General features: G+C 40.5%; 1 protein-coding gene across 2 annotated transcripts in view; it reads right to left on the reverse strand.

Moving 5' to 3' along the window:
• Positions 1-26,076, reverse strand: part of Lpcat2 (lysophosphatidylcholine acyltransferase 2) — a 61,414-nt gene that overhangs the window by 23,723 nt on the left and 11,615 nt on the right. Inside the window, exons 3-11 of one of the 2 annotated variants that reach the window (XM_006984049.4) lie at positions 23,665-23,882; positions 22,052-22,164; positions 20,227-20,287; positions 19,126-19,184; positions 17,521-17,555; positions 13,880-13,934; positions 6,999-7,081; positions 3,995-4,120; positions 2,343-2,496 (exon numbers count right to left, since the gene is read on the reverse strand). In XM_006984049.4, coding sequence (XP_006984111.1) covers positions 2,343-2,496; positions 3,995-4,120; positions 6,999-7,081; positions 13,880-13,934; positions 17,521-17,555; positions 19,126-19,184; positions 20,227-20,287; positions 22,052-22,164; positions 23,665-23,882 — 904 coding nt within the window. The remainder of the gene's footprint in view (positions 1-2,342; positions 2,497-3,994; positions 4,121-6,998; positions 7,082-13,879; positions 13,935-17,520; positions 17,556-19,125; positions 19,185-20,226; positions 20,288-22,051; positions 22,165-23,664; positions 23,883-26,076) is intronic. The other variant, XM_076571704.1, reaches the window with a different exon arrangement.

Genomic DNA, 26,076 nt, shown 5'->3' on the forward strand with positions numbered 1-26,076 from the left:
CAGGTAAATCAGTAAGAGGAGATCAGAAGCCAGTGCCCATAGCACTAAGGAAGACTGCAAGACAGGGTGGAAACGTCCTACCACGCAGAGGCAGGACAGCTAACCGGAGACTGTCGTGTTACACTGTTTAGCGAGGGCAAACAGAATGCAAGCATATATGAAGAACCCAGGAATCGGTAGAGTCAAATCAAACACACACTGCTTAAGGAGCCTAGAAGAAAGATTTCATGTTTGCATTAGCAACACAGTGTGTTCTACACCACAATAGGAAATGAATGCCAGTTCTCATCAGAAATAAATAAATAAATAAATAAATAAATAAATAAGTGGAAACCACAAAACCTACTGAAATGGTCCATGGAGAAATGTGACTGGCAAAAACAGGCTACAGTTCTCACCAGTATCCTTATGCCTGGGACCAATTGTCTTCTCTCAGTCAGAGTGACTCAATCTGTCTGACTGGCAGTTATTTTAATCCCTGCTTTTAGCTCCCTTTCTGGCTCCCAAATCCTCCCATATTTAAACGTGATATAGAAACAGCACAGGTGTTAGCAGGTGTCTTCAATCAAAAGCCAGTACAATCCTGGAAATGCCAGCTATGGTAGCTTGACACCTGAAGTACAGGACAACTTTTACAACTACTACTTTAATGTTGATGGAAAGTTCCAGATGATGTCTAAAGAGGTGCTGTAACTGCCCCCTTTGTCCCTGTTTCACGTCCTTTCCCATTTCCTCATCTCCTTCCCTTATTCGCATGTCGCTGTCATATCCCGTCTGTCCGCACAGAGACTGCAGAGAAACTTCCCTGGAAACAGCCTGCATGGATTTGAGCCTCAGTGAAAGCTGCTATGGAAATGTCACAGAAACAGTGGTTATAAAGAGAAAAGCACCTCCAGTCTACCAACTTGCATAGCTAATGTTCAATCATTTTTCTTCCTCACCATGAATCTTTATTACACTTTAAGCACACCATGACACTAATTCACTGTTTCATGTAGGAGAGCATGCTATTTGAATATTGTAGCAAGCACAGCAGAGATACGGAGAGACTACATACAGAGAAAGGTTGGTGACCCATATCCTGTTAAAGACTAGCTGATTCTACAAGATCACAAAGCACTTCACTAGGAAGATGACCACCCTGAGGGAGTGAGAGAGAGACAGCTGGGGTCGGGAAAGCTTACTGTCTGTCATCAAGCATAATTCCTTTGAAAAACATCTTTTCTTGGTGGTGGTAGATAACTGAGAATTCTAGGAGTGGAGGGAGTAAGTCCCCTTTGAGCTCCCTCCCAACTAAACTACAAACCCTGGGTAAAATAAAAAAGAAAAAAACCCCGAAACTACACCTGAAAAAAGAAAAATGCTAAAGAAGGATTGGTGAGGAAAGTCACAGCCCAGAGAACAATCAGGAAGCCTGGGAACCATGGAAGCTGAAGGTAGGAAGACATGTTTAAACTACACCAACTGGACACGAAGCAAATTCTCCTCAGTAGAGAAATAGATAAAGGGAACAAATTATTGCTACATTTAACCCAGTGGCTGAATAGTAAATACATTATACTATGTGAAAGGAACCATAATCGGGACTTTAGTACTATATGGTCCCACTTACATGGAGTCTTGAAAATGCATAATGACCAGGATGGACAGCAGATTAATGATAAAAGGAATTAAAGGTAGGGGAGGGCTTAACTACAAAGAAATTATTATTTTGGTCTGTTTTCACACTATAAATGTTAAGACTGTAACAGGCTTCTATGTATGTGCTAATGTGGAACTATAACCAAAAGAGTTCATCTTAACACTTCATACACTAAAATAACTCTTTAAAGAAAATCTGAAATCTTGATAGATTTTCCCTAAAGAAACTTTACTGATGGGTCAGCTAACTTGTTGCATGAACTTACATATTTATAAACAGTGAAGGGTTTCGTTGAGTTCTGTCAGGCAATTTCATTGAAACAAAGCCCATTTGGTCTTCATACATTTGGAGGCAGTCCAGAAATGTTCAGAATATCACTACCACCCATGCCATCAAAGTACAAATTCTACATACATTTAAAAATTCTCCCCAATTACATAAACATTTCCAATTCCACATTGCAGATGTGACTATATAGTCCATTTTCACTTCTGAACCGATGTTTAAATTAATACACATTGCTTATAGTTATACTACATATATTCACAGCTATGTTTAGTATTCACATTAAGGGGAAAATCAATTCACGACATTAAACTACATTGGGTTTTCTCACGCTGGCCTGAGAAGTTTGTCAACGTCTGCCTTGAGGTCTGCAGGAACTGGCTGAGTAAAATGTTAAAGATAAATTTTAACATACCCTGTCAAAGAGTGCAAATAGTTGTCTCAAGACATCTGAAACAGGTAACTTTAAGTATTCTGCGAACTCTTCAATTCCAATTCTGCCTCCTTTAGAGGAACTTGCAATAGATGCATATTCATCCAAGTGCTTACGAATGCCGTCCCAGTCTAATCTAAATAAAGAAGTGTAAGGACATTATCAGTTTTTTCTAAGTAACATGTACATTTTATGACTGTTATTTTATTGATTTTTCTAAGAGAAAATACTTTATGTGAAATTTAAAAAGGAAGTGAAAATAAGTATTTGAGAGAACATATCAAACATGTATAGGACCATTTAATTTGTAAAAGTATATCAACAAATGACAAAGAAAACCTCCATATATTGGAAGGAAAGAAAAGTAAATACAAGCAGTGAAGTGGAACAGCAAGTGACCCAAGAATTTTAACCTAACAATATCTGGAAAGTCAACTGCTGCTTAGTGAGTTGTTACGAAAGAAATCATAGATACTTCTTTCAACAAGTTTTCAAGACCGTAATTCACAGTCCACAAAATGTTATAATCAGGTGATTCACTAAACTATACACATTTCCTCTGATACTATCTATTAAAAGTCAGAATGGCCGGGCGGTGGTGGCGCACGCCTTTAATCCCAGCACTTGGGAGGCAGAGGCAGGAGGATCTCTGTGAGTTCGAGGCCAGCCTGGGCTACCAAGTGAGCTCCAGGAAAGGCGCAAAGCTACACAGAGAAACCCTGTCTCAAAAAAAAAAAAAAAGAAAAGAAAAAAAAAAGTCAGAATGAGGGCTGGAGAGATGGCTTAGAAGTTAAGAGCACTGGCTGTTCTTCCAGAGGTCTTGAGTTCAATTCCCAGCAACCACATGGTGGCTCACAACTATCTACAATAAGATTTGGTGCCCTCTTCTGGCGTACAGACATACATGCAAGGCAGAACACTGTATATATAATAAATAAAAGGTTTTTTTTTTAAAAGAATGATAAAATATTGGAAAGTACACTATGATTTTATCACCTCTTTGCTGTAAAGAATTAAATATGTGATGTAATAGACACTTCTACAAGCAATTTCAATGACTATTATCACTTTTCAAATCTATGGAATATTGTGAACATAGTGCTAATACAAAAGCAAAATTTTATTGTCATCTAGAAGACAAAAATAATATATTCTATATAATTTATTAAAATACATTTCCATATCAAACTTTGAAAAGTAACTCGTTTTACAGCAAATGCCTAGAGAGGATGCCAACATCTATCAAGTCATAAACTCTGCAAATTCCTAGTAAGGTTAGGAATAGAATTAACTAAAATTAAAGAAGGATGTGAGGGTCACACTTTTACCCCAAACAGCCAAATTAGTAAGACCAAATGGTTCAAATTACATCATAAATGCTGAAGGTTTTTTGTTTGTTTGTTTGTTTGTTTGTTTGTTTGTGAGTACATGAAGACGGGGAAGTCTGCTGCCAAGATGACTCTTCAGGTAGAGGTGCTTGCCATCAAGCCTGATGACCTGAGTTCAATCTCTGGTGGGTGGAGATCATGTTGGGCAGCAAATTAACTGACTCCTGAAAGTTGTCTTCTAACCTCCAACATGCGTTCTGGCATGAATGTGTCTGTGTGTGCACATATATTTTGAAATATACTTACTTCAATTTCCGGCTAATCTTAGTAAATTCTACCAACCCAGCTTCCATGGGCAATGTCAGCTGTCCTGCTGAGATCATCAGGCGGCAGTCTTCATAAGTGTGATCCGTTACTGGTATTGCCAAAGCTCTAAAAGCAATGAGGAGAGGGCATTCAATGAAGCACTCGTGATTTTCCACTCGTCCTGAGCAGGCAGTAGTGACCGGAAAGGAATTCCTGACTCCTCGGACGATTCTCTTGCTTCGCTCTACTTCCTACTCCTCCTGCCTTTAGGCCTCTGTGCAGCTGAAAATTCATGTTCTGTGTTCTAACTGGAAAGATCAATACTTTATTAGCAGTAGCATTATCAATCATGCAACATAATAGTTAGTGCTGTGGGCTTTGGTAATGGGAAATGCAGATTTGCGTCCCACCTGTCACCTCCTCATAGGATTTTGGGGAAACTGCTTAGTAAAACTAACTATTGTGTTAGCACTATGTCCACAATAGTCTGTAGATCTGAAAAGTGATAACTGTCACTGGAATTGCTTGTAGTAGTGTCTATGAGATCACGTACTGCTCTCCTGACGGCAGGGTTGAGATGAGCGCGATGCTAGACAATAGGAATAAAGGACATCCACTGCACTTCTCATCGATTTTTGCCTTGTATATTTTAACACAGGGTCTCAGTGTGCACTCCAGGCTCACCTTGACATCACCACCCCCAGCCTCTGAGAGCTGAGATGAGCAGGCACACTTCCAAATGGTTTGTATCATTTATTTTCCTACTTAGGTATCAGTATAATAAAAATCACATGAAAGACAAAGCAATAATTTTAATTTCTACTTCATATATGAGGAAAAGGAGCCCAGAGGTGGGGGTGACTTGATCTCTTGTTCTTTATGTAAGGCCACTACTCACACCACTGATACTGCAGGAAAAAAGCTGATTGAACAAATCCCTTCTTTGTTTTTAGGTATACTGTGGGAAGTCAAGATATCTGATACTAATGCTTTCCTAACTTTCAGACATAAACTGGCATACAGTTATAAAATTTGCTTTTACATTGTGAAAAAAATATAAAAATATTTTTCTAGCTGGTTTAGAAACTAGATAGAATAAGCATACCCAAATATATTCAATAGCAAAAATGTTTCAATAAACATTTATCCATTTTGAAAATAATTTTATTCTGTCATGAAGTAAGACACATATATATAGAGGGGGAAGCAGCAGATACAAAATGTGGTCTTAGTTAAGGTTTCTATTATTGTGATAAAAAAAATCATGGCCAAACAGCAAGTTGGGGAAGAAAGGATTTATTTTGCTTATACTTCCAGGTAACAGTTCATCTCTGAGGTAAGTCAGGTCAGGAACTCAAGCAAGACAGGAACCTGGAGGCAGGAGCTGATACAGAGGCCACGGAGGGGTACTGCTTACTAGCTTGCTCCTCATGGCTTGCTCAGTCTGCCTTCTTATGGAACCTAGAACCTCAAGCCCTGGGGTAGCATAGCCCACAGTGAGCTGGGCCCTCCCATATGAATCAATAATTAAGAAAATTCACTACACCGCCATGCGGTGGTGGCGCACACCTTTAATCCCAGCATCGGGGGTGGGGAGGGTGGGAGGGGGGCAGAGGCAGGATGATCTATGTGAGTTCGAGGCCAGCCTGGTCTACAGAGTGAGTTCCAGGAAAGGCACCAAAGCTACAGAGAAACCCTGTCTCGGAAAAAAAAAAGAAAGAAAGAAAGAAAGAGAGAGAGAGAGAGAGAGAGAGAGAGAGAGAGAGAGAGAGAGAGAGAAAGAAAGAAAGAAAGAAAGAAAGAAAGAAAGAAAGAAAGAAAGAAAGAAAGAAAGAAAGAAAGAAAGAAAGAAAGAAAGAAAATTCACTACAAACTAAGAAATGCTGAGAATGGGAGACAGTCTTCCCCAGGGATTAGCACACCAAAGCACACCAATTCCTCATCCAATACCAAATGGTCAGCACTGAAAACATGCATACAAGTAACATTATTCAGACTGGGAGTTTGTGTGTATGCATTTAAGAAAACACATACACACACACACACACACACACACACACACACGTAACAATAATTATTGAAAAAGGAGTACATGGATTTGAAAGAAAGAAGGTATGGGAAGGCTTGGAGGGAGGAAAGGGAAGGGGAAATTATGTAATTATATTAATCTAAAAAAATAAAAGAAATAATTAAAAATCCTCCCACTAAAGAGAAAAGACAGAAAATGTACCACGGAATTGCCTACAGGTAAATCTCACAGAGGCATTGTCTCAACCGAAAATCCCTCTTCCCAAATGATTCCAGCTTATGTCAAGTTGACTTAAAACTAGCCAGGACAAAGTCAAATGCAAAGTTCCTGTTGAATTCTTACTGAAAGGGCGGGGAAGGAAATCTGTGTGTCTATTAACCCCAAATCTCCTACTGGGGCTTACAGAGGGAAGCGGTACCTGGATGAGGGTGTACACCCAGGGCCCTGAGGCAGCCTGGGTGGTGGTGTACAATAATGCATTCCTTCCTCACAAGTCAGGGTGATTTACCTAATTAAAATACTCACCAGTTAAAACTCCCTTAAGCGTAAGAGATATTTACCTTACGTTGTCCAGTTTCTAAGTGCTATTTATTACAGGCATCCTTTCCTGTGGGTAGCTAGTTTCCTTTTCCAGGCATCTTTTCACAAGCAAGCCTTTTACTTTTGGATGGCCAGCCTTGGGGCAGCGCAGGGGATGGATAACTGGCCTCAGAGAGAGTGCCTGAAACCACTCCAAGGTTCAGTAGTGACAGGCTAGCACTTGTGGAAGACACGAGCTGGCCTTTTGAGCTGAGACATATTACTATTAGTTATTTCACTGACAATGTCCCTTAGCACACCATCGTACTTACCGAATGAGTTCACGAATAAGAACCGGGGATGGGGGGGAGGAGGGTGAGCTTTAAGCTATAGTCAGTAACATTTACCAAAACTTTTCAAATTATTTATTGGTTAGAATCTCCAAGACATACTTACTCTGCCATTAAATTCCGGACTCTACTGGCAAAAAGAACGGGATCATTTTTTTCTTCATCACTTGGTACTTGAACAGGCATAAACTGAAAGACAGGCACACCTTTCCACAGCAATTCTTAGGCCCAAGACATTAAGCATTAAATAAATTAACTGGCCAATCAACACATCTCAATCTTGGCCTTCCTAGAGCATGGGTCACATGCCATGGAAGGGGCCCTGGGCTTCTTAGACTTGGGACATGGGAGCCTGGCTGTGTTAACTTGGCTAAACTGCCTCCCCAGTTCTGGAAAGACGGCCATGGTCACCTACCAGCCTTACCATGATACTGAAGAAGGCTGATGCCTAGAATTGTGGGATTGGTAACACAGCAGTACCCAACATCTCATCTGCAGAGCTGGATTTTCTTCATTCCTATTTTATGTAAAATTGCCCTAAAAAAAATCTCTTATAGTATTATCTATTTTGTCCTTTCCAATGTTAACAATACTTCAGTTATTTGATTGAAAACCATACTTCATTATTTTTCCTACTTAAAAAAAAATTAAAGTCCAGAACTGGCTTTCTAGTCTTTTGTTTGTCACGTTTTTTCATTTGTTTGTTCATATTTTTGCTTTATCATTTTTCACTTTACTCTCCACCTAACACTGACACCTGACTTGCACTGTCCTTGCTGTTTTTAAAAAATTCACCCATGAGTATGTGTGTGTAGGTGTGTGGGGGGGGGCGGTGTATGTGCTCATATATGCACATATATGTGGAAGCCAGTGGCCAACCGTGGGGCGTTTCCTCTATTGCTTTCTACTTTTTGTTTTTGGAACAGTCTCTCACCGAACCCTGAGCTCACTGGCTGGCTAGATGGCTGGCCAAAGAGCTCCCCAGTGTTCCCCCACCCTGATTCTCTGTTCCCTCTCCCAACACTCGGGTTATGAGGTGCCCATGCCATGTAGCAGTCACTTTAGCCACTCTCCAGCCGCGATCCTTTATATTTATGGTTTCCGAACATAAAAAACGGTCTTAATTCCATATTCAAATGATATAACTTTTCAGATCTTAAAATATTCCAGATGAGATTATTAGGACCTTTTTCTCTAAAGAAGACCTACATCTATCGATTAACACATCATTGCCCTTCTACATGCTAAGTCCAGTTACAGGCAGGGTTTAAAATTTTAGCTCACTGACCCAATATTATAGAATTTACATGCCCCAGGTTCAGTCCAAGGCTTGCCAGACTTTATTTTCTCCTACCAGACCTTTTTTTCCCCCTGGAGCACGACAGTAAGAAGCAGGAAATTATTAATTCTGAGTGGGGGTGGGAAGTAAAGAGATGAGTCAATGCAGCAGTTGGTGACTAGGGAGAAGGTCCACCCGAAAGAGCTAATTCTGTGGAGAATATTCTACAGAAAATCCAAACCTTGATCGTGGCTTGATACCTACCATTTTGCCAGTTTGCTTGCTTATTGAAATACATCTATGAACCTGGGACTGTGCAATGTGTTTCATGGGCACCATTTCATTAATTTTCTCATTTATATTATAAAGAATTATAATTTATAAAGATTAAATGACTCAAGGTCTTGCCGGGCGGTAGTGGCGCACGCCTTTAATCCCAGCACTCGGGAGGCAGAGCCAGGTGGATCTCTGTGAGTTCGAGGCCAGCCTGGACTACCAAGTGAGTCCCAGGAAAGGCGCAAAGCTACACAGAGAAACCCTGTCTCGAAAAACCAAAAAAAAAAAAAAATGACTCAAGGTCTCATGACTTGCATTCATTCAACAAATACTGTTTGAACATAGACCTCTCATGTGCCAGTCAGTGTACCACTTCCTGGAGATTTGGCACTGAAGCCCCTCCCCCTCAGGAAGCTCTCCATGAAGTGTGGCAGATATTTATCATGCAATGAGCTTTATCAGTCAACAGGAGCCACGACTCTGTACAACTAGCTCTCTCAGCTCTGAGGCAAGCCCTACCATTGAAGATGAAATGTGAGCTTTTTAACTTATGATGAAAATGTGTCTTAAAAAACTAAATAACATAGCCAAGTCCACACATAAATGGCCAGGCTAGAACTTAAAAGAAAAAATAAAAAGATTTATACAAAGAAATATCACTTTTTTCAGATGGACCTATATTCAAATTTTGTTAAGCACACTATGAATGTTGGTACACTGGTGATTCAGATGAAGTTTGGGCAAAGCAGTGTGACAAGACAAGGCCTAAGGTTCTTTTGTTTGTTTTATTTTGTGGATTGGTGTTTTGCCTACATACATGTCAATGCACCACATTGAGGCCAGAAGAGGGCATCAAATTCTCCCAAACTAGAGTTTCAGGAGAATGTGAGCCACCATAGAGGTGGTGGGAATTGAACCCAGGTCCTCCGGAAAAGCAACCAGTGCCTTTAACTGCTGAGCCATCTCTCCAGCCCCAAGGTCTAGTTTTTGAGCAACACTGTAGTGGCCTTAATAATTTTACCAATACAACACCTTGGGTGTTTGGGTACCAGAGAGAAAAAAGTTGGGAGCAGAGAAAGAAGAGCCTGGAAGATTGTGCCAGGAGAGACCTTGGGACGCGGCAGAGGAGGAGCAAGAACGCAGAGCTGAGCAGCGATGCCCGAGGCGTTCTTGAGATAAATGTAAAGGGCTTGCAGAATAAAGTGCCATGTGTCATTTTGCTCTTCATGTTTATTTTATTAACTTTACAAGGAAGCAACAGCACTTCGGAGAACGGGCCTCTGTGTGATCCAGTGAAAGGCATCTAGTCCTTCTGTTAAACGAACAAGTTTGACTCCATAATCTCTAAAGTCCTTTCTAATCAGAAGGCTCTGCTTAGCACCCAATTCTTCAAGGTGGAAAAACCAACCAAGCCACCAGAGGTCTCCACATCACTTAATATATCCAGAACAACAAACTGTAAATCAGAGTTCACTAAACATTCCCTCGGTCCTAACCTCGTAAAGTTTACTACACTCGCATAGCACAAAACTCAAAGAAGAAAAGAGGAAGTTAAAAATGTTCATTAAATCTCTAACAAAACAATATAAGGAAACAAAGTTTTAAATTGCCAAACAATTCTTCAGTTTTCAAAAAAGCCAGTGACAGCTGAGTTTGAACTGCAGAGAAAGGCAGCCCATGGGGACTCTGTCGCTGTCCCGCTGCACCTGCCTCCAGCCCTGGAGCTCCACGCCCCTCCCTGCTTACACAGTCTCCAGTTTCACACCACGCTCGACTGTGTCTCACAGCCTGTCCCTGTTAAAAACGTTGGCTGACCCATTTCCCAGCTTTGGGCTTTGTTTTTCATGGTGTCCAACTCTTCTCAAGCTTTAAACCGTACAGAAGATTCAGAGCTAACTAACTCCCTGGTACATCAGCCACGTTTATCCAGTAACAAGGACCAGGCCTCCCATCAACACTGAACACCAGTAAAACTAGTTTGCTCATTGTTTTGTAACCACATCAGGCACATGGCCTCCCATGAACTAGTGAGTAAGAGGAAGGACACTGCTAAACGATGACACTATGATCATCTTTCTTTGCTTTTTATCCTAGACAACAAAAGCATCGTTGAATCAACCCTAACAATGTGAGATTGTAGTTCTTAGGATTCCTTTTCTAAATCTTCAGAGAGGAAAGGTAAAATGAAGGGAAGACTTTTATCACCACCACTTGGTGCTTCTTCTCCAGTGAAGAAAACTGCCAGGTGAGGTAGGAAGTAAAAGTTAATGCTTAATGAACGCTTACCACATAAGTAGACTTATTAAATTTCACAACCCCATAAAAAGGCATTATTGTCCTCATTCGCCAATGAGAACAGATTTAGAGAAGTTGAAGTGGTTTTCACACATATAGGCAGGTAGTAAAAAATTGGAACAATCTGATGCTTTTCATAACACTCAAGTTTACTAATACTTGCAAATCACAGAATTTTGTCAAGTTCTAGAACAAAGTTGCTTTGTCATAACAAGTATACATGTGGCTGGTGTGTACTGGTGGGAAGCTGTAAAATCTGGATTTTCTAAAAGGCCTGTTTGAGATTCAAAACTGCCAATAATTTAAGGTATTTAGATATTTAAGTAAAGTATACAGACATACAGGCACATGCAGCATAACACTGCGTTCAGCAATAGACCTCGTATATAATGATGATCCTGTAAGGTTACAACGGAGCTGTTTATACATGTTTTCAGATGTCTAAGTATTTATCATTGTGTCATAACTGCCTAAGGCATTTAACATAGCAAGATGCTGAACAGGTTTGCAGCAGAGAAGCAACAGGCTCTACCACACAGCCTAGAGAGTCTGTGTGTGTGTGAGAGCCTCTTCTGTCTACATTTGTACAAGTGCCGTCCATAATGTTTACATAAAATGCATTTCTGTGGACATTCACGGGTGTTATAGAATGCATGGCTGTATTCAAGCATCCCTTCAGTAACTGGCTTTTTGAAGACTTTCTTTTTTAAAAAAAAATTATATAATATACAATAATCATCATCATAATCCATCCAAAGTTCACTTTTAAAAGTATAAAATGAATACCATATTCTTAGATAGCAAGTCTTAGACTCAGTTTAGAGATTTTTTACAAAAATAACAAAAATTTCCATCAAGTAAAAAAAAAAAGTTGCTTCTGAACTGCCCAGATACCTGCAATTCCAGGGACAAAATGATCTGAGACTATAAACAGAGCTCCATGTGGGGCAGCTTAGCTCTGCCATAGAAGTTACAATGGAAAAGTCTGGGCCTCATAGGTGAGGCCTGGATTATTAGAGTCTGTGCCAGAGTGTGGCCATACTTCGTGCCCAAAAGGCTGCTGGGTTGCATTTCTGAGTTATATTCAAACAGTGGAGAACTAAAATATTCAAATGTTACTAAGCTATTAGACCCAGGCATGGTGGTATACATCTTTAATCTTAGCTACTCAGACACTGAGGCAGAAGAATTGCAAGTTTGAGGCCAATCTGGGCAGCTTAGCAAGACTGTTTCTTAAAAAAGAATGAAAAATGCTGGGGGATATATGTAAATTCCCTGGTAGAACCCTTGCCTATCATGTGTGAAGCCCTGGGTGAAATTCCCAGTACCATAAAATAAAACAAAATAAATAAAGCAGTCAGGAGCTCCATGTGTGAAAGAACTATAAATCCAAAACAAATATAATAAAAACAAGAATACTAAACTTAAAAGTCCATAAATTCCAGTTCAGCACCACAGTCCAAATATATCAGTTCAATTCCCTACTGATCCAACTGTTTTCAAAAGTCACTTCATTTGTGAAGTTACAGAACAAAGAATACATTCTTTCCTTTGCCAGATGGAGAATGCAATTAAAAAAAAAATGAAGTCATGACACAGAAAGGAAATGTGATAATAGCAGTCAGAGGACAAGATGAGGAACTTAGGTACCCCGCTGTAATGCAGCTTCACCACTGACATGTATGCTAGACAGGGAAGTACAGCTCTGTGTGCACTTCCACAAATGAGGCTGGATTTTATTTTGGCTAGAGAAGGGTCGATTTAGAGGAAAGGATATTGATGGCATGTGTGGTGTGCGTGCGTGTGTGTGTGTGTGTGTGTGTGTGTGTGTGTGTGTGTGTGTGTGATAGCTTCCGAGTCTGCAGAGGTGATACCAAGGCTGTTTTAAGTACATGTTTGTAGGTCTTTTGTAGAAAAAGAAAACAGAGCTAAACCACACAGGCAGTTACTAAAGAAGGAAGAGTCGTGCTCAGGGCACTTAGGGACAACAGTGGGAACGTTCCCATTCTCGGTGGAAGAGTTCTGTCAGCTAACAGCTCAAAGGCTCTGAGAAAGACTCTAGGTCACGGTATTTGCCTTAGTGCTTCCTGACTCTGTGGGACACAGGTTAGACCCCGCCCCCTGACAGAACAACTAGAATTAGCCCATGAGTAAGTGTTCTGCTACATTTTATGACCATGCCAATAGACTCTAAGCTGATTTTAATAGTGGGTAGGTGTATATAAAGACTAATAAAACGATATCTTTCAAGGGGACAGCATGCGAATCTCCAAAGAATTCATGAAAATTTAAACTCATTTGGAAGTCTGATTTATTCCTGTGTATCACTTGATATTGCTAGTTGCCAACATATGGTTAAACAATTAAGTTATCCAGCAAGTCAAAATAGTATTTTAAATGCTATAGTCCTGCCACTTAGAGCACAAGCCTCCACTCAGAATTCTGCAGTACACAAAGAAGTTGAAGATGTTCACTGCCTAATCCACAGACGCAACTGGGGCATCCAGGCTAGAGTCTTAGTTCCCAATACGTTAGCCATCACACTTCAGTCATGACTTGAGGGTTTCACTTGTTATCTGGAACCAATTTTTAGGGTCTTAGAATTTAGGTCCAAAATTTGAAAATGTTCTAATTATTTACTCCATTCCCATCTTACCCTGCAACTCAAAGATTGTCCAGTGGACAATGATATGAGCCACACAAAACTTCCTCAGCATTCCCAGGTGCAAGAGCACACTGCAAATGAGCGCATCTAAATCTGGTGTCTCTTGTCACGTCTCAAGTATTACTTCTCAGTTTTCATACAACTACTCTTCAAGGAAGCTAGCTCCACCAGCTACCACTACTCCTTTTGCCCAGTGTGGGACATTTAACTAGGCATGAGTTGGCATTAAAATGTAGAGGGGTAGGAATGAGGGGCAAATTTTACCTGCCAGGGTGATTAGCATGTTGGAGGTTCTCAAAAGTTACATGTATTTGCTGTCTTGATTCCAAGAACTAAATCCGGCAGTAGGGACTCAGAAACACAATCTATAAGACCGGGAGTAATTTTAAAGGTGTTGGACTGGCACTTCTAAGCTAGGATTCAGTCAGAGAGGCTGCATCTTATGATCCAAGGCTGCATTTGAATGACTTACCTCAACTTCCACCCTTGTGAAGAGCTGACAGAAAGTGAGCACACACAGCTGGAGGCTGAAAATAAGAAGAGAGAAGGCTATTCTCACACAGCAAGGCAAGCAGTACCAGTTATTTACACACAGGCACACACCCCCTCACATCACATTACATGTATATTTTGCATTTAAATATGCTATACTCAAGCCATGACACCTCTTTGGGTTAGACAACTAATTCTTGTCATTGAAAAACTAAATCACCAAGTGCAATCACTGTGCTGCCTTAACGAATGTAAGCTACAGCTCAAACAGACCAAACTTCAAATTTACAGTTTCCCTGATAGCACACATTCATAGGCCTAAGTCTCTAGAGAAACTACTCCAAGTCTACTTTAAGATATGCAAATGTGGATGGGAGACAGTGGTTAAGAGCACTGGCTGCTCTTCCAGAGAACCCAGGTTCAGTTCCCAGCACCCACATGGCAGCTCATGCCTGTCTGTAAGTCCAGTTCCAGGGGATCCAATGCTCTCTTCTGGCCTCCCTGGGCAATAAGAATGCATGTGGCACACCTACATGTGGGTAAAACATCCATACACATAAAATAAAAACAAATAAGTCTAAAATAAAAATTAAAGGTACATAAATGTGTTTACAGGAAAATGCCTTAGTACACTGTATTTCTAAATTCTTTGGGTAACAACTTTTAAAAAGTCAGTGGGATTTTCCTTAAAATTACAAATTTTATCAAAGTTGTCTCAGTAATAAGGTTTGAGCTACGGGGAAATGTCCTGAAATCTTGCAAATTTCAGTGTAAATCTAGACAAAGGGCTTCTCTAAGTGGTTGACAGTTTTTGAGACAAATGTCCTTCCTTACGGCTTTCTGGGATGTATTTAGACTCTGAGCCAGATTTCTGTAGGGTTTTCAGTTTAGCCTCTTTAGAAAGTTGACCCAGAAATCAGGCAGAGTGGATTAGACCACATGTTTAAGAAAACAACCAGTCTTTTTTTTTTTTTGCCACAAAGAAATTAAAGAGCCAGGCAGTGGTGGCACATGCCTTTAATCCCAGCACTCAGGAGTCAGAGCTAGGTGGATCTCTGTGAGTTCGAGGCCAGCCTGGTCTACAGAGCGAGATCCAGGACAGGCACCAAAGGTACACAGAGAAGCCTTGTCTCAAAAAAAAAAAAAAAAAAAAAAAAAAAAAAAAAAAAAAAAAAACAAACAAAAAAAACCCAAAGAACAAAAAAAAAAAAAAAAAGAATGATTTATCTGTAAAATTATCTGAAAGGACTTAAGTAAGTTGGAATTTCACCATGGAATATTGGCTACAGATGGATGCGGGGTGCTCAGCTTGTACTCACTGGCAAGTCCACCAGGCTCCTCTAAACCTGAGTTCCTATGGACAGCTCTGGTTAAACTCAGTGAGTCCCACAAACAAACAAGATGACACAACTGTGGGAAAGGGGCTTGCAGGGAGGAGGACAGGAGGGTGGAGAGGGAGGGAGGGAAGAGGCGTGAGGAGCGACATCTCAGAATGCATCATGTGTGAAATGGCCAAGGAACAAATTTAATGAACTTCACATAAAAATGAAGGAACTGGGGAGTTCAATTTAGGATTTGTAGAGTTAATTACAATACGGAAATGTGATTGTTGCCAAGCCCACCATCTGAAAGGAGAAGAGAAGATTTTGTACTACATACAAGCTCCAAACCACACCATCCTACCTTAACCACGGTCAAGTGAACGATCAAGTGAATGATCGTCTCTTAAATGTTTTCTTTTCTTTCTTTCTTTCTTTTTTTTTTCTTTGCTTTTTGAGACAGGGTTTCTCAGTGTAGTTTTGGTACCTGTCCTGGATCTCACTCTGTAGACCAGTCTGGCCTCGAACTCACAGAGATCTGCCTGTATCTACCTCCCGAGTGCTGGGATTAAAGGCACGAGACACCGTCGCCCAGCTATATTTTCTATTATTATATTGCGTCTGAGTACTTTGACTGCACATGTGTCTGTGTACCATGTGTGTGCAGTACCCTCTGACACCAGAGAGGTCATCGAATGCCCTGGAATTGGAGTTGCAGACGATGATTGTGAGGGGCTATGTGGGTGCTAGGAATTATAGTTGGATTCTCTGCAAGAACAGCCAGGGCTCTTAACCACTAAGCCATCTCTCCAGCCCAAGAGAACAATGTTCAATCATTTACACAGGGCCTTGGAGTTAGTATTTGGACGGACACAAATTTTGTTCTTAAAAGTATGAAGGTTGAACATAATAGATCAGTAAGTTTGCCTTGTTTACACTACAGTAAGACCAAATTCTTCTTGGGAAACTGCCTTCCATAACTCTGTCCTTTCTCTAAGCTTATTTCCCATGTCCCTTCTCCCTGGGGGTATCTGCTTTGGTGAAATAGCAACTGAGAACATAGATTTGAAAGTAGTAGATACAGTGCTACCAGCAGCATTCAATACCTCAGAAGACAGGCAGAAATAGGACTTGCCCTAGGCAAGGGCCATGTGCATTTGCACACAACAAATTTGAGCTTTTTAAAGATCTTGGGTCTGTTTCTAAGTCACCAAGTAAACTGATCCCTTGAGAAGTTGAAGATAACACATTGCCTACATCCCCTTCATCATGTGTTGTTTCTAATGCTGTCTGCCTCACTTCGCCTACCAAGGACTGAAGCCCAAAAGGAACACATGCGTGCTATATGTATTAATGCTTATTCAACTGACCCGTAAGTCACCTTTCCTGATGCAAACTTATGATCTCAGAGAAATTTCTGCACACACCCAAAAGAAGAAGTAAGTACACACAATCTTTTCTCCCCCTTTCCAAAGTTCAAGAGAGTGTACAATGATGTGTAAAGAAGCCAGAATGTGCTAGAAAGCAATGATGATTTCCTCCAAAATACTTCCATTGGTGACGTTAGTTGAGCTCTGTTGCTATCATTGTCAAAACTGGATAAGGCCCCTGGGGAAAGTTTTCAAACCCAGGTTCGCATATGGTTCTCATTGAAATTTAAGTAGGCCCAAACTTCTCTAGTGGGAGCTAAACAAAAGGTCTTTGAAGGAAGCTGGATTCTACATGTGTCGTTCAGTGTGAAAGAAAGAAAAACAACAACAAAAAAGGCCTGTCTCATTCACCTCACCTCTGTGCGAGCTCCAGAAGCTGCTGATCCCAGTGCTTTCCGGATCTGGGAAGGGAACACAAGTCCTGGGTGGCTGTTTCCCCAGCACTGACAGACATGCCACAACAGTTCCAGGTCCTGAAACTGATGTAATCTAAACTGCTAAACCAGCCTCATAAAATCTGAACACAGATACTACAGGATGCTAACTCTACAGTGGGAAGGAGAGTGAAAGAGTCAGGCTAAGCATGATGCAAGCCAGGGCCCTGGAATGTTCCTTACAAACTGGTCGGCAAGATCGTGATGCTGACAGATGACTAGTACTCCTCAAATGGTATTAATGGACATCAATCTCACCAGGCATTTAGTGGGCAAGAAAGTGATTCTGTTCCTAGAGATATGGTTAAAAGATTTAAGACTGATTAGAAATGTTTATTTTTACAAAAATAAGATTTTTTTAAAAAGAAGGAATAAATTATATTTCTTTTCTTCATTAAGATAGTTTGTATAAACTATTAAATGATACAAGTGACTTACAATGTATATCCTTGCCATGTCCAGGTCACAGTATCCTAAAAGAACAGAAATAGTCAAATTGTTAGTCTAGACTGGCATGGACACCTGTAATTTCAGCAGATGAGAGATGTAGGCAAGAGATCAGGAATTCACCGTGAGTTCAAGGCCAACAGGGGCTACATGAGACCTTGTCTCAAAAAATAAATGAAACAAAACAAAAAAATTAAACAACAAAATAAAGTAAGGCTTTGTTTACTATTAGGATTCATGTATACTTTTTCTGGAATAAAAAAGCAACATATTAAAAACTAAAACAAGCTCATAATTATTAAAGGATGTAAACTAATGCACAAATTCCTGAACACAGGTTATATAGCTACACAGAGATCATCTCCCACCTCTATATGGTTTCAGGGAATAACTTTTTCTGAATTAAAAATAATTATTGTATATGTTCATTTTTCTTCTCAAACGAGCATATCTGGAAAACTAATTTATGTCCATGTGTGTAATATATATAATTTATCAATTATCATTTAATACATGAAAACTCAAATATATACGCAGGGGCCAGAGTAGATGTTTAACAGATTTTAATTCCTTTTTGTACTGGAGATTTCAAGTTGAGAAGCCAGCCATTGACTACAAAACTGAACTGGCCAAGAACTTGTAATTTTAAATAGTATGATTAGTAGTTATTTCTGCTTTTTTATAACCTTTGGTAAGGTCCTTTCAGGATGAACCCCAGTGTCTAGGGAAGGGCAGTGCAACTGATGTCCAGAGGATGACAGTGTGACCCCAGTGTTCAGAGAAGGGCAGTGCAGCTGATGTCCAGAGGATGACAGTGTGACCCCAGTGTCTGGGGAAGGGCAGTGCAACTGATGTCCAGCAGATGACAGTGTGACCCCAGTGTCCGGGGAAGGGCAGTGCAACTGATGTCCAGAGGATGACAGTGTGACCCCAGTGTCCGGGGAAGGGCAGTGCAGCTGATGTCCAGAGGATGACAGTGTGACCCCAGTGTCCGGGGAAGGGCAGTGCAACTGATGTCCAGAGGATGACAGAGTGACCCCAGTGTCTGGGGAAGGGCAGTGCAACTGATGTCCAGAGGACGACAGTGTGACCAATGGATGCAGAAGACACTGTTTCCTGGAGCAGCCTTGGACTTTAGAGGTGAAGTTCTCTATGATTGTTTCTTAATTAATTACGCTACTCCCTCAGGCTCACACAGCCAGGAGGTACTGAGCCCGTACTTTACTCTGTCCCCCAGATGGATCCTCTACCTCCAGCCTTCCTCCCACTAGCCATCTCTGTATCTGGAAGAGGTTCCTTGTCAGCTCCATGAAAATCCTTTCTGCTGCCGAGTATAATCAGAGCCTAAGTCTGGGACTTAACCTGTCCATCAGAGAGATGGCAGAGACCAAGCAATGCCCTGCTGGAGCTGAGTTATACAGAATGACATTGAGTACTGCTGTCACAGATAGCTGTTGATCTTGCAAAATTTAAAAACTCCGGAGGCAGGTGGCATCCATCTGCCCAGTCACTTCTTTCCTTTAGCCATTCATTAATCAGATATTTAAAAAGGTCCTGGAGAATAAGCTATTAGGAGTGCAGAGTTCCTTCCCTTACCAGCTTGTTCGGGTATCTGAGGAGGATGGGCTGCACCGGAACTCCTGGGATGAAGGCCCCTAGAACCACATCAAAATTGTATAACATGGTCTGTATATGAACAAGAAGTATATAGTAGTCAACATAGTATAAACACACTGATGACTTACGAGTAAACAGAGCATGAGCCATGCTGAAATATTTACCAAAATGAGTTATAAGTAAGCAAAACATTAAATGCTGTGCCTAAGCCACTGAAGCATACATTTATTTACTGTTTTCTTTGGTAAAGAAAATTAAAGACATTTGTTTCAAAACAATTCTTTAGTATACATATAGTTTTACCATTTACTTTTATCTGGGGAGTTGGTTTCATTTCCTAAGTACATACTATCCAACAACATAGAAGAGCAATGACAAAATCGAGGCAAAGAGAAAATAAAAGAGCTAAAATGCTGGAAGCAAAGCTATTGGGCTGGCTTGACGTGAGTCACACCATGGCGCAAAACAGCCAACATACACAGTACAGTTTGTTGTAAAGTGTTACCAACATACACAGCCTAAAGTGTTGCAAATGAAAATAAAGGCACATTCAGGGCTGCCTTCTTAAGATGAAAAAAAAAATAGATCGAACTTTGGAAGGCATGTAAAAACATGAATGATATTAACGTAGGCTGCCCACTTCATGACAAAAGACCCCAGATATCTATGAGGTTCCTTGGAGGAAAAAGAAAAATGTCAGTGACTTCTGGGCAGGCTCACACATAGATAGATCCACATAGACCCAGACAGACACACATACAGACACATACACAGAGAGACATACATAGACAAACTAAGACAGACAGACAGACAGACAGACACAGACACACATACACACACACACACACACACACACACACACACACATACACACACACACACACCACTGAAGGAAAAGGCTACGTCAAAAAAGAGAGCAAAGTAGTACACAGGAATAAGTTCTGTGGAATCACAGCATCAGAAAGGTTTCATCAGAAAAGAAATGCCAGGAGCAAATGAGTTCTATTGTGCATCATCCTCGAATCATTTGAGAAATCTCCATTACTATATTGTTACAATACATAATTTAATTTATCTCACCTGGTTTAAAAGTAATCAAACAGGAGCGATTAGTACAAGTACCTTCTGGGAAAACTAGTATCTTGGGAGAAAAGGAATAAATTTAATATTTCAGTCTAATTGATAGATTACCTCTTTATTCTCCTATGACTTCATCAACACTGCTAATACTTCAAAAATTAAAATTAAATAAAAGGCTAACTGTTGATCTAATAAAAACTGGAATCAGATGGTTCCATATTCCTCTAAAAGAAGTATAGTTTTTTTAAAAAAGTGCAGTTTGACCAGTATAATAATTAGAAAGGGTTAAAGCTTTCAATAAATAGTATTCTTAATTTATAGCATATGTTGCTTACTTCTGCTTTTTACAACTGTTTCTCGATGCTTTTATTAATGATCTGAAGAAATTTAAAAGAAGACACAAGGCGAGGTTACATCCTTAACTAAAAGAAATCTTTCTGGTACAGTGTTCGCACTCTCTGATATTTACTCCCATTTCAGGGGTGCCTTGAGAATGAACAATGGAGGAAATGCTGTGACAGCCTCCTGCTCAGTTATCATGTGGGCTGGACTTCACAGTTGGCTTTGTTTTTCCTGAGGAAGTAGTTTAGCTGTTAATGTGCTACTTGATGTTTTTCTCTGTGAAAGACATACAAGCATCTCGAGCTTCTCCACTAATTAAGACACAAGATTGATTTTCTGAAGCTTTTCAAATTTAGTCGTGAGTTAACTGCTAAGTATATAAAACCAAATCAAATCCCTGTACTAGAACTACATGATCTATAGTAATTAGAGAGGGAAAACGCTGGCTCAAACTCAAACCAAAAATTAATGAGTGGGCATAATTCCATCCCCTGGTTTATAAAATGGGTTTCCTGTGACAAGCAGACACAATGGCAACAGTTTTACTTGGCATAAATCCACAAACAGCTTACTAACAAGGAATGCTAACAAAGTGAGTCACAAATCTCAGGGAGGAAGGAGCATTCAAAACAGCCTAACGGCTCCAATGTTTAAATTAATTCTACAGTCTCCTCCCCTCACCCCGTGGCTGAGAGTCAGGGCCTGAGAAGTTTTCCAAATCAGGCCATTTTACCCCTGGACAGAGAAAAAGTTCTGCAAAATGAAAAAAAAAAAAAAAAAAAAGTGCTGAAATCTATTTGCTATCTCTTGCCTGTGAATCCTAGACATTTTCCTTGGATCCAAAGAGAAAGTCTGACTTTTTCCAAATGCCACCTCGATCATTTTTATGGCACTCTTCATTTGCCTTGGTTTCTAAAGCCTCCAGAGTGGGGGAATCGAACGCCTGTGTGTTACTATAGGCAGGCCGACCACTGTAGCATTGGCCACTAGAGATCACGTGCTCTCACCTGGGCGGAGACACCGGCGTGTTTGTTGGAATCATCCCTGCTTTATGTAGTAAGTACTAACCTACAAGAACATCCCAGGGAACGAGTTGGGCGTTGGTGAGGTCTGACAGATTTATAGGTTATTTTGATATGCCCCTTGAATGGAAAGCTCTATTTAAATATAACTCAGAAAAGATTTGATATACTTACAATATTTTTAGTCAAGTGAGTTAAATCATATAAAATATTCATTTTATGTAATAGAAAGTAAAGTCAGAGAATCATTTGTTATACCATAAAGAAAATATCTGACAACTGAAAGGGAATGGTATGTGCTGGGGGCAGGGTCTTCTTCACACTGACTGGCTTATTTATTCTGCATCTATTATGGTGTGGACACATGGCATGATATCTCGCTCTCTGTGGACCCAAATGAGTAAGTCTACAGATATACAAAAGCTCTCAATGTATATAAATGACAAGCTGTGGCATCTTACCTGGGGCCACTCCCCTCCTGATGTCGCTCGCCTTCTTATTTCATTTATTGTGTTTTTTCGGGAATCTGGGTCAACACGGGACACCAAAACTGGCTGCAAAGCACGTAACAGTCCTTGAAAACAAAAGGTCATAACCCAGTCTTTTTTTTTTTTTTAAGCCACCATGGCATTATCATTGGATAAACTGAAACAGTGTTTACAGAAAATGAAAATGTTAGCAAGTCTAAAAGAATAATCCCTTTAAACTCAAATTCAAGTTGACTAGTTAAGAGTCTAATTTCAAATGCAGAGAGAGATATTATGTCGTTGGTTTTACAGACGTTAGTGAAAAGAATCAGGGGCGGATAGAAGGAGGAGGAAAAGCAGTTGTTTTCCTAAGTCTTTTTTCTTAATGGATGTTAAAATGTGGAACTATGCTTCAAAACTATCACATTTGATTTTAGGAAGACCTTAAACACTCAGAGAATGAATTGATAGTGTCCATGAGTAGAGGGCGATTATGACTTATTTTACTAAAATCCTTCTGAAGAGACTACTTTCTATCACATGCAAAATAAACTTCAAGTGCTCTGCAACAGAAATGTTACGGAAAAAGCCACGTGGCACAAAGCACGGTAGCTGCACGTTGAAGAAAACAAAGTGTCATCACGCCATGACAAAGCCACAAGGACGGCTATTCCTTCTCACGCAACTTTCACACCCACCCTCATCACGTGGTGTTTGCGGTAACCTTGGGACAAGCAGGAGCAGTTACTTGGAGACTGACTCCTCGGGGAGAGATGGTAGCATCTGGCAGGAAAAACATTTCACTCGCTTCATTATTTTTTATGGCAGGAAGCACTTATTGTTCCACATCATAATTTTCAAAGAGTTACACAAATGTCCCTCAGGGAACCATAGGGGCACAATAATTTAGAAAACAGAGCCGAGAGAAAAGACTTCGCACATTTATCAGCCTAATACCATAAAGAGAAGTTCGAGAAACAGCATGTGACCTGTGTTTTTCAGATTCTTTTAAAAAATAAGCATATTTAGTGTCTGAAATCTGATTTTCCTTATGACACACAGGAACACAAAGATATGATGGCTAGAGATAAGGGCAAGTTTCCTGAAAGTCTAAAAAGCTAAAGATAAGGGGACATGTCTAATTTTTTCTTACAAACTCACCCTTTACACAGAGTAGCTCATTTAAATAAAAAGAAATGCATTTAAAATATTTTAAAGTTTTATTTATTTATTTATTTATTTATTTATTTATTTATTTATTTATTTATTTTGGTTTTTCGAGACAGGGTTTCTTTGTGTAGCTTTGCGCCTTTCCTGGAACTCACTTGGTAGCCCAGGCTGGCCTCGAACTCACAGAGATCCGCCTGGCTCTGCCTCCCGAGTGCTGGGATTAAAGGCGTGCGCCACCACCGCCCGGCTAAAGTTTTATTTTTAACTGACTGGAGATTGTGCTCAGTGTTAGACCATTTGCCTTGCATGCGCAAGACCATGGGGTTTAATACCCAGGAAAGAAAGTAAATAAGTGTACAAAAAATGACTGTCTACAATTCTTTCAACTTAAAGTATGCACACGCTACTGTTTCAGCCGTTAGCCAATAGGTACTTACTGCCAACCAGCGGGGTCTGCGCATTCTCATTCCGTGACACCAGAGAGGGCAACCCAGCCACCACACAGGCAATGCCATCGAAGAAGGTTGAGTGAGGGGCAACAACAAAGATGGGCGCCTCCACAGGGCTGGCCATCTTCCCTTTCACGGTAACCATAAAGCCCATGGAGAAGAACATGGCACGGCCCAGGAACTTCAAAGCTGGGTGAGTAATCTTCCTTCGAAAACAAGGATAGAAACAACATATTTGGCTTTGTTTTACTCCAAAGCACAGTAGGAAAAGCAAAACAAATCGGAGAACTCCATCTTCAGACATAAGCTATGGGGAGTACCAGCCGTCAGAACCATCTTCAGCTGTCAACTTGACACACCTGGGAAGGGGCAACCTCGGCTGAGGAATGGCCTCCGTCAGATGGCCCGTCACTAGTTGGTTGATACTTGAGGGCCCAGCCCATTGTGGCAGGTGGGCCTGCACGGTATAAGACAGTAACTGGACATGAGCCTAGGGAGCAAGCCAGTCAGCAGCGTTCCTCCATGGTCTCTGCCTCAGTTCCTGGCTCCACGGTCCTGTCTTGAGCTCCCCTGCCTGATCTCCATCAGCGACAGACTATGACTTGAAAATTGCAAGATGAAATAAAACCCTTCTGTTGGTGTTGGTCAATGTCTTAAAAGAGCAAAAGACAGCAAACTTGAAAAGGAGCTGAACAGGAGCTCTTCTGTGAAGCTGCAGACTCTGTTCCTAATGTTTTACATATATGTTAATATTTTTCATCCTCAGCCTATCCTCATGAAATGGGTATTATTATCATGCCTGTTTTTAAAACGTATTCTTTGTGTTTATCTATATATGTCTGTAAGAATGTGTATGCTACACTGTGCATTTGGTGGTCAAGGGAAAACTTGTAGGAGTCAATTCTTGGCTTCTACCAAGTGGATCCAGGGAATTGAACTCAGGTTGTTAGGCTTGGCAGCAAGCATCTGTAATTTCTGAGCCATCTTGCCAGCCCTATTAACCTCATTATTTAAATTTAAATTTAATTTGATTTATATGTATCTTAATCTGTGCATGTCACAGGTATATGGATGCCTAAGGAACCCAGAGGAGGGTATCAGATTCCCTGGAGCTGGAGTTACAAGTGGTGGTGAGCTACCCGATGTTGGCACTGGGAACTGAACTCTGGTCCTCTGGAAGAACAGCCAGCACTCTTAACCCCCTAGCCATCATCTCCTTATCCTCATTTTGAAGATGAGAGAAGTGAGGCACAGAGAAGCAATTTATCCAAAGATACATGGATAATAAACGACTCCAATTATTCTGTAAACTTGAAATGATCAAAGTGAATCTTCAAACCACATCCCACACTGAGATCACCAACATCAGCAGTGCTGGCCTTAGAAAGCAGTCATCTTGGAAATGAATTCCTCTTACATAATGAATATGCTACTGACTACCCAAATAAGAAGTCTCATGCTGAATTAATTTAGGGATAATTCTTAGAGATGAATCTCATCATAGTGCGATAGCCTTTAGGCATCACCAAGAATCTCCAAAATAAATATCATTGCACTTCCATCAAACTTAGATCAACAAGAAAGTCCAGAAGCCTCCTTATTTACTTTTAAAAAAGGTTTTAAGATAGTCTACCATTAAAGATTAATTATCTGAGCTGGCAAGATGCTTCACCAGGTAAATGCATTTAACATCAAGTATGAAGACCTGAGTTTGGTATATAGAACCCACAAAGTACAAGAGAACCAACTATGTGTGCAGAGGCATATGTGCACATGCATACACACATATACACACAAAACAATGTTTAAAAAAGATTATTATCACACTGTGCAAAAAACTGTGCTGAACATGTAAGACAAGTAAGGTCCAGTCTCTTAACTAATAAGCTTAAATAACTAGGGAAGCCAAGTTCCAGGACAGGCTCCAAAGCTACACAGAGAAACCCTGTCTCAAAAAACAAACAAACCCCACCCCCCCAAAAAAACAATAAATAAATAAATAAATAAATAAATAAATAAATAAATAAATAAGGAATCAAAACTATTCTCATAGATATTTAGATTCCTAAGCACGGAATGGACACCTCAGATATGAGCAAACATATGTTATGGAGCACCCAGACATGGCATGGCTCTTACTGTCTTGAAATCAGAACAGTTGTAATTATCCCAACAAGACCCTCACAAGATTGGGCCCACTGTCCTCCCTTGTGGAGAGGTGAGATTGCTCACAAGATACCAGAGGAAAAGTGCATGAAAGCTTCAGGTTCGCTCATGGCTCACATACGTACGTACCCCTCCCTTCAGACAGAGAAGCAAGAAGCACCTGCTGGGGTAGAAGTGGGGGTTACATCTTTCAGCACCCCAGCCTCCCCTAAGCTGCCCATGCTTCTTCTGTAG

Source organism: Peromyscus maniculatus, chromosome 5 (assembly GCF_049852395.1).
Source record: "Peromyscus maniculatus bairdii isolate BWxNUB_F1_BW_parent chromosome 5, HU_Pman_BW_mat_3.1, whole genome shotgun sequence".
NCBI classification, from domain to species: Eukaryota; Metazoa; Chordata; class Mammalia; order Rodentia; family Cricetidae; genus Peromyscus; species Peromyscus maniculatus.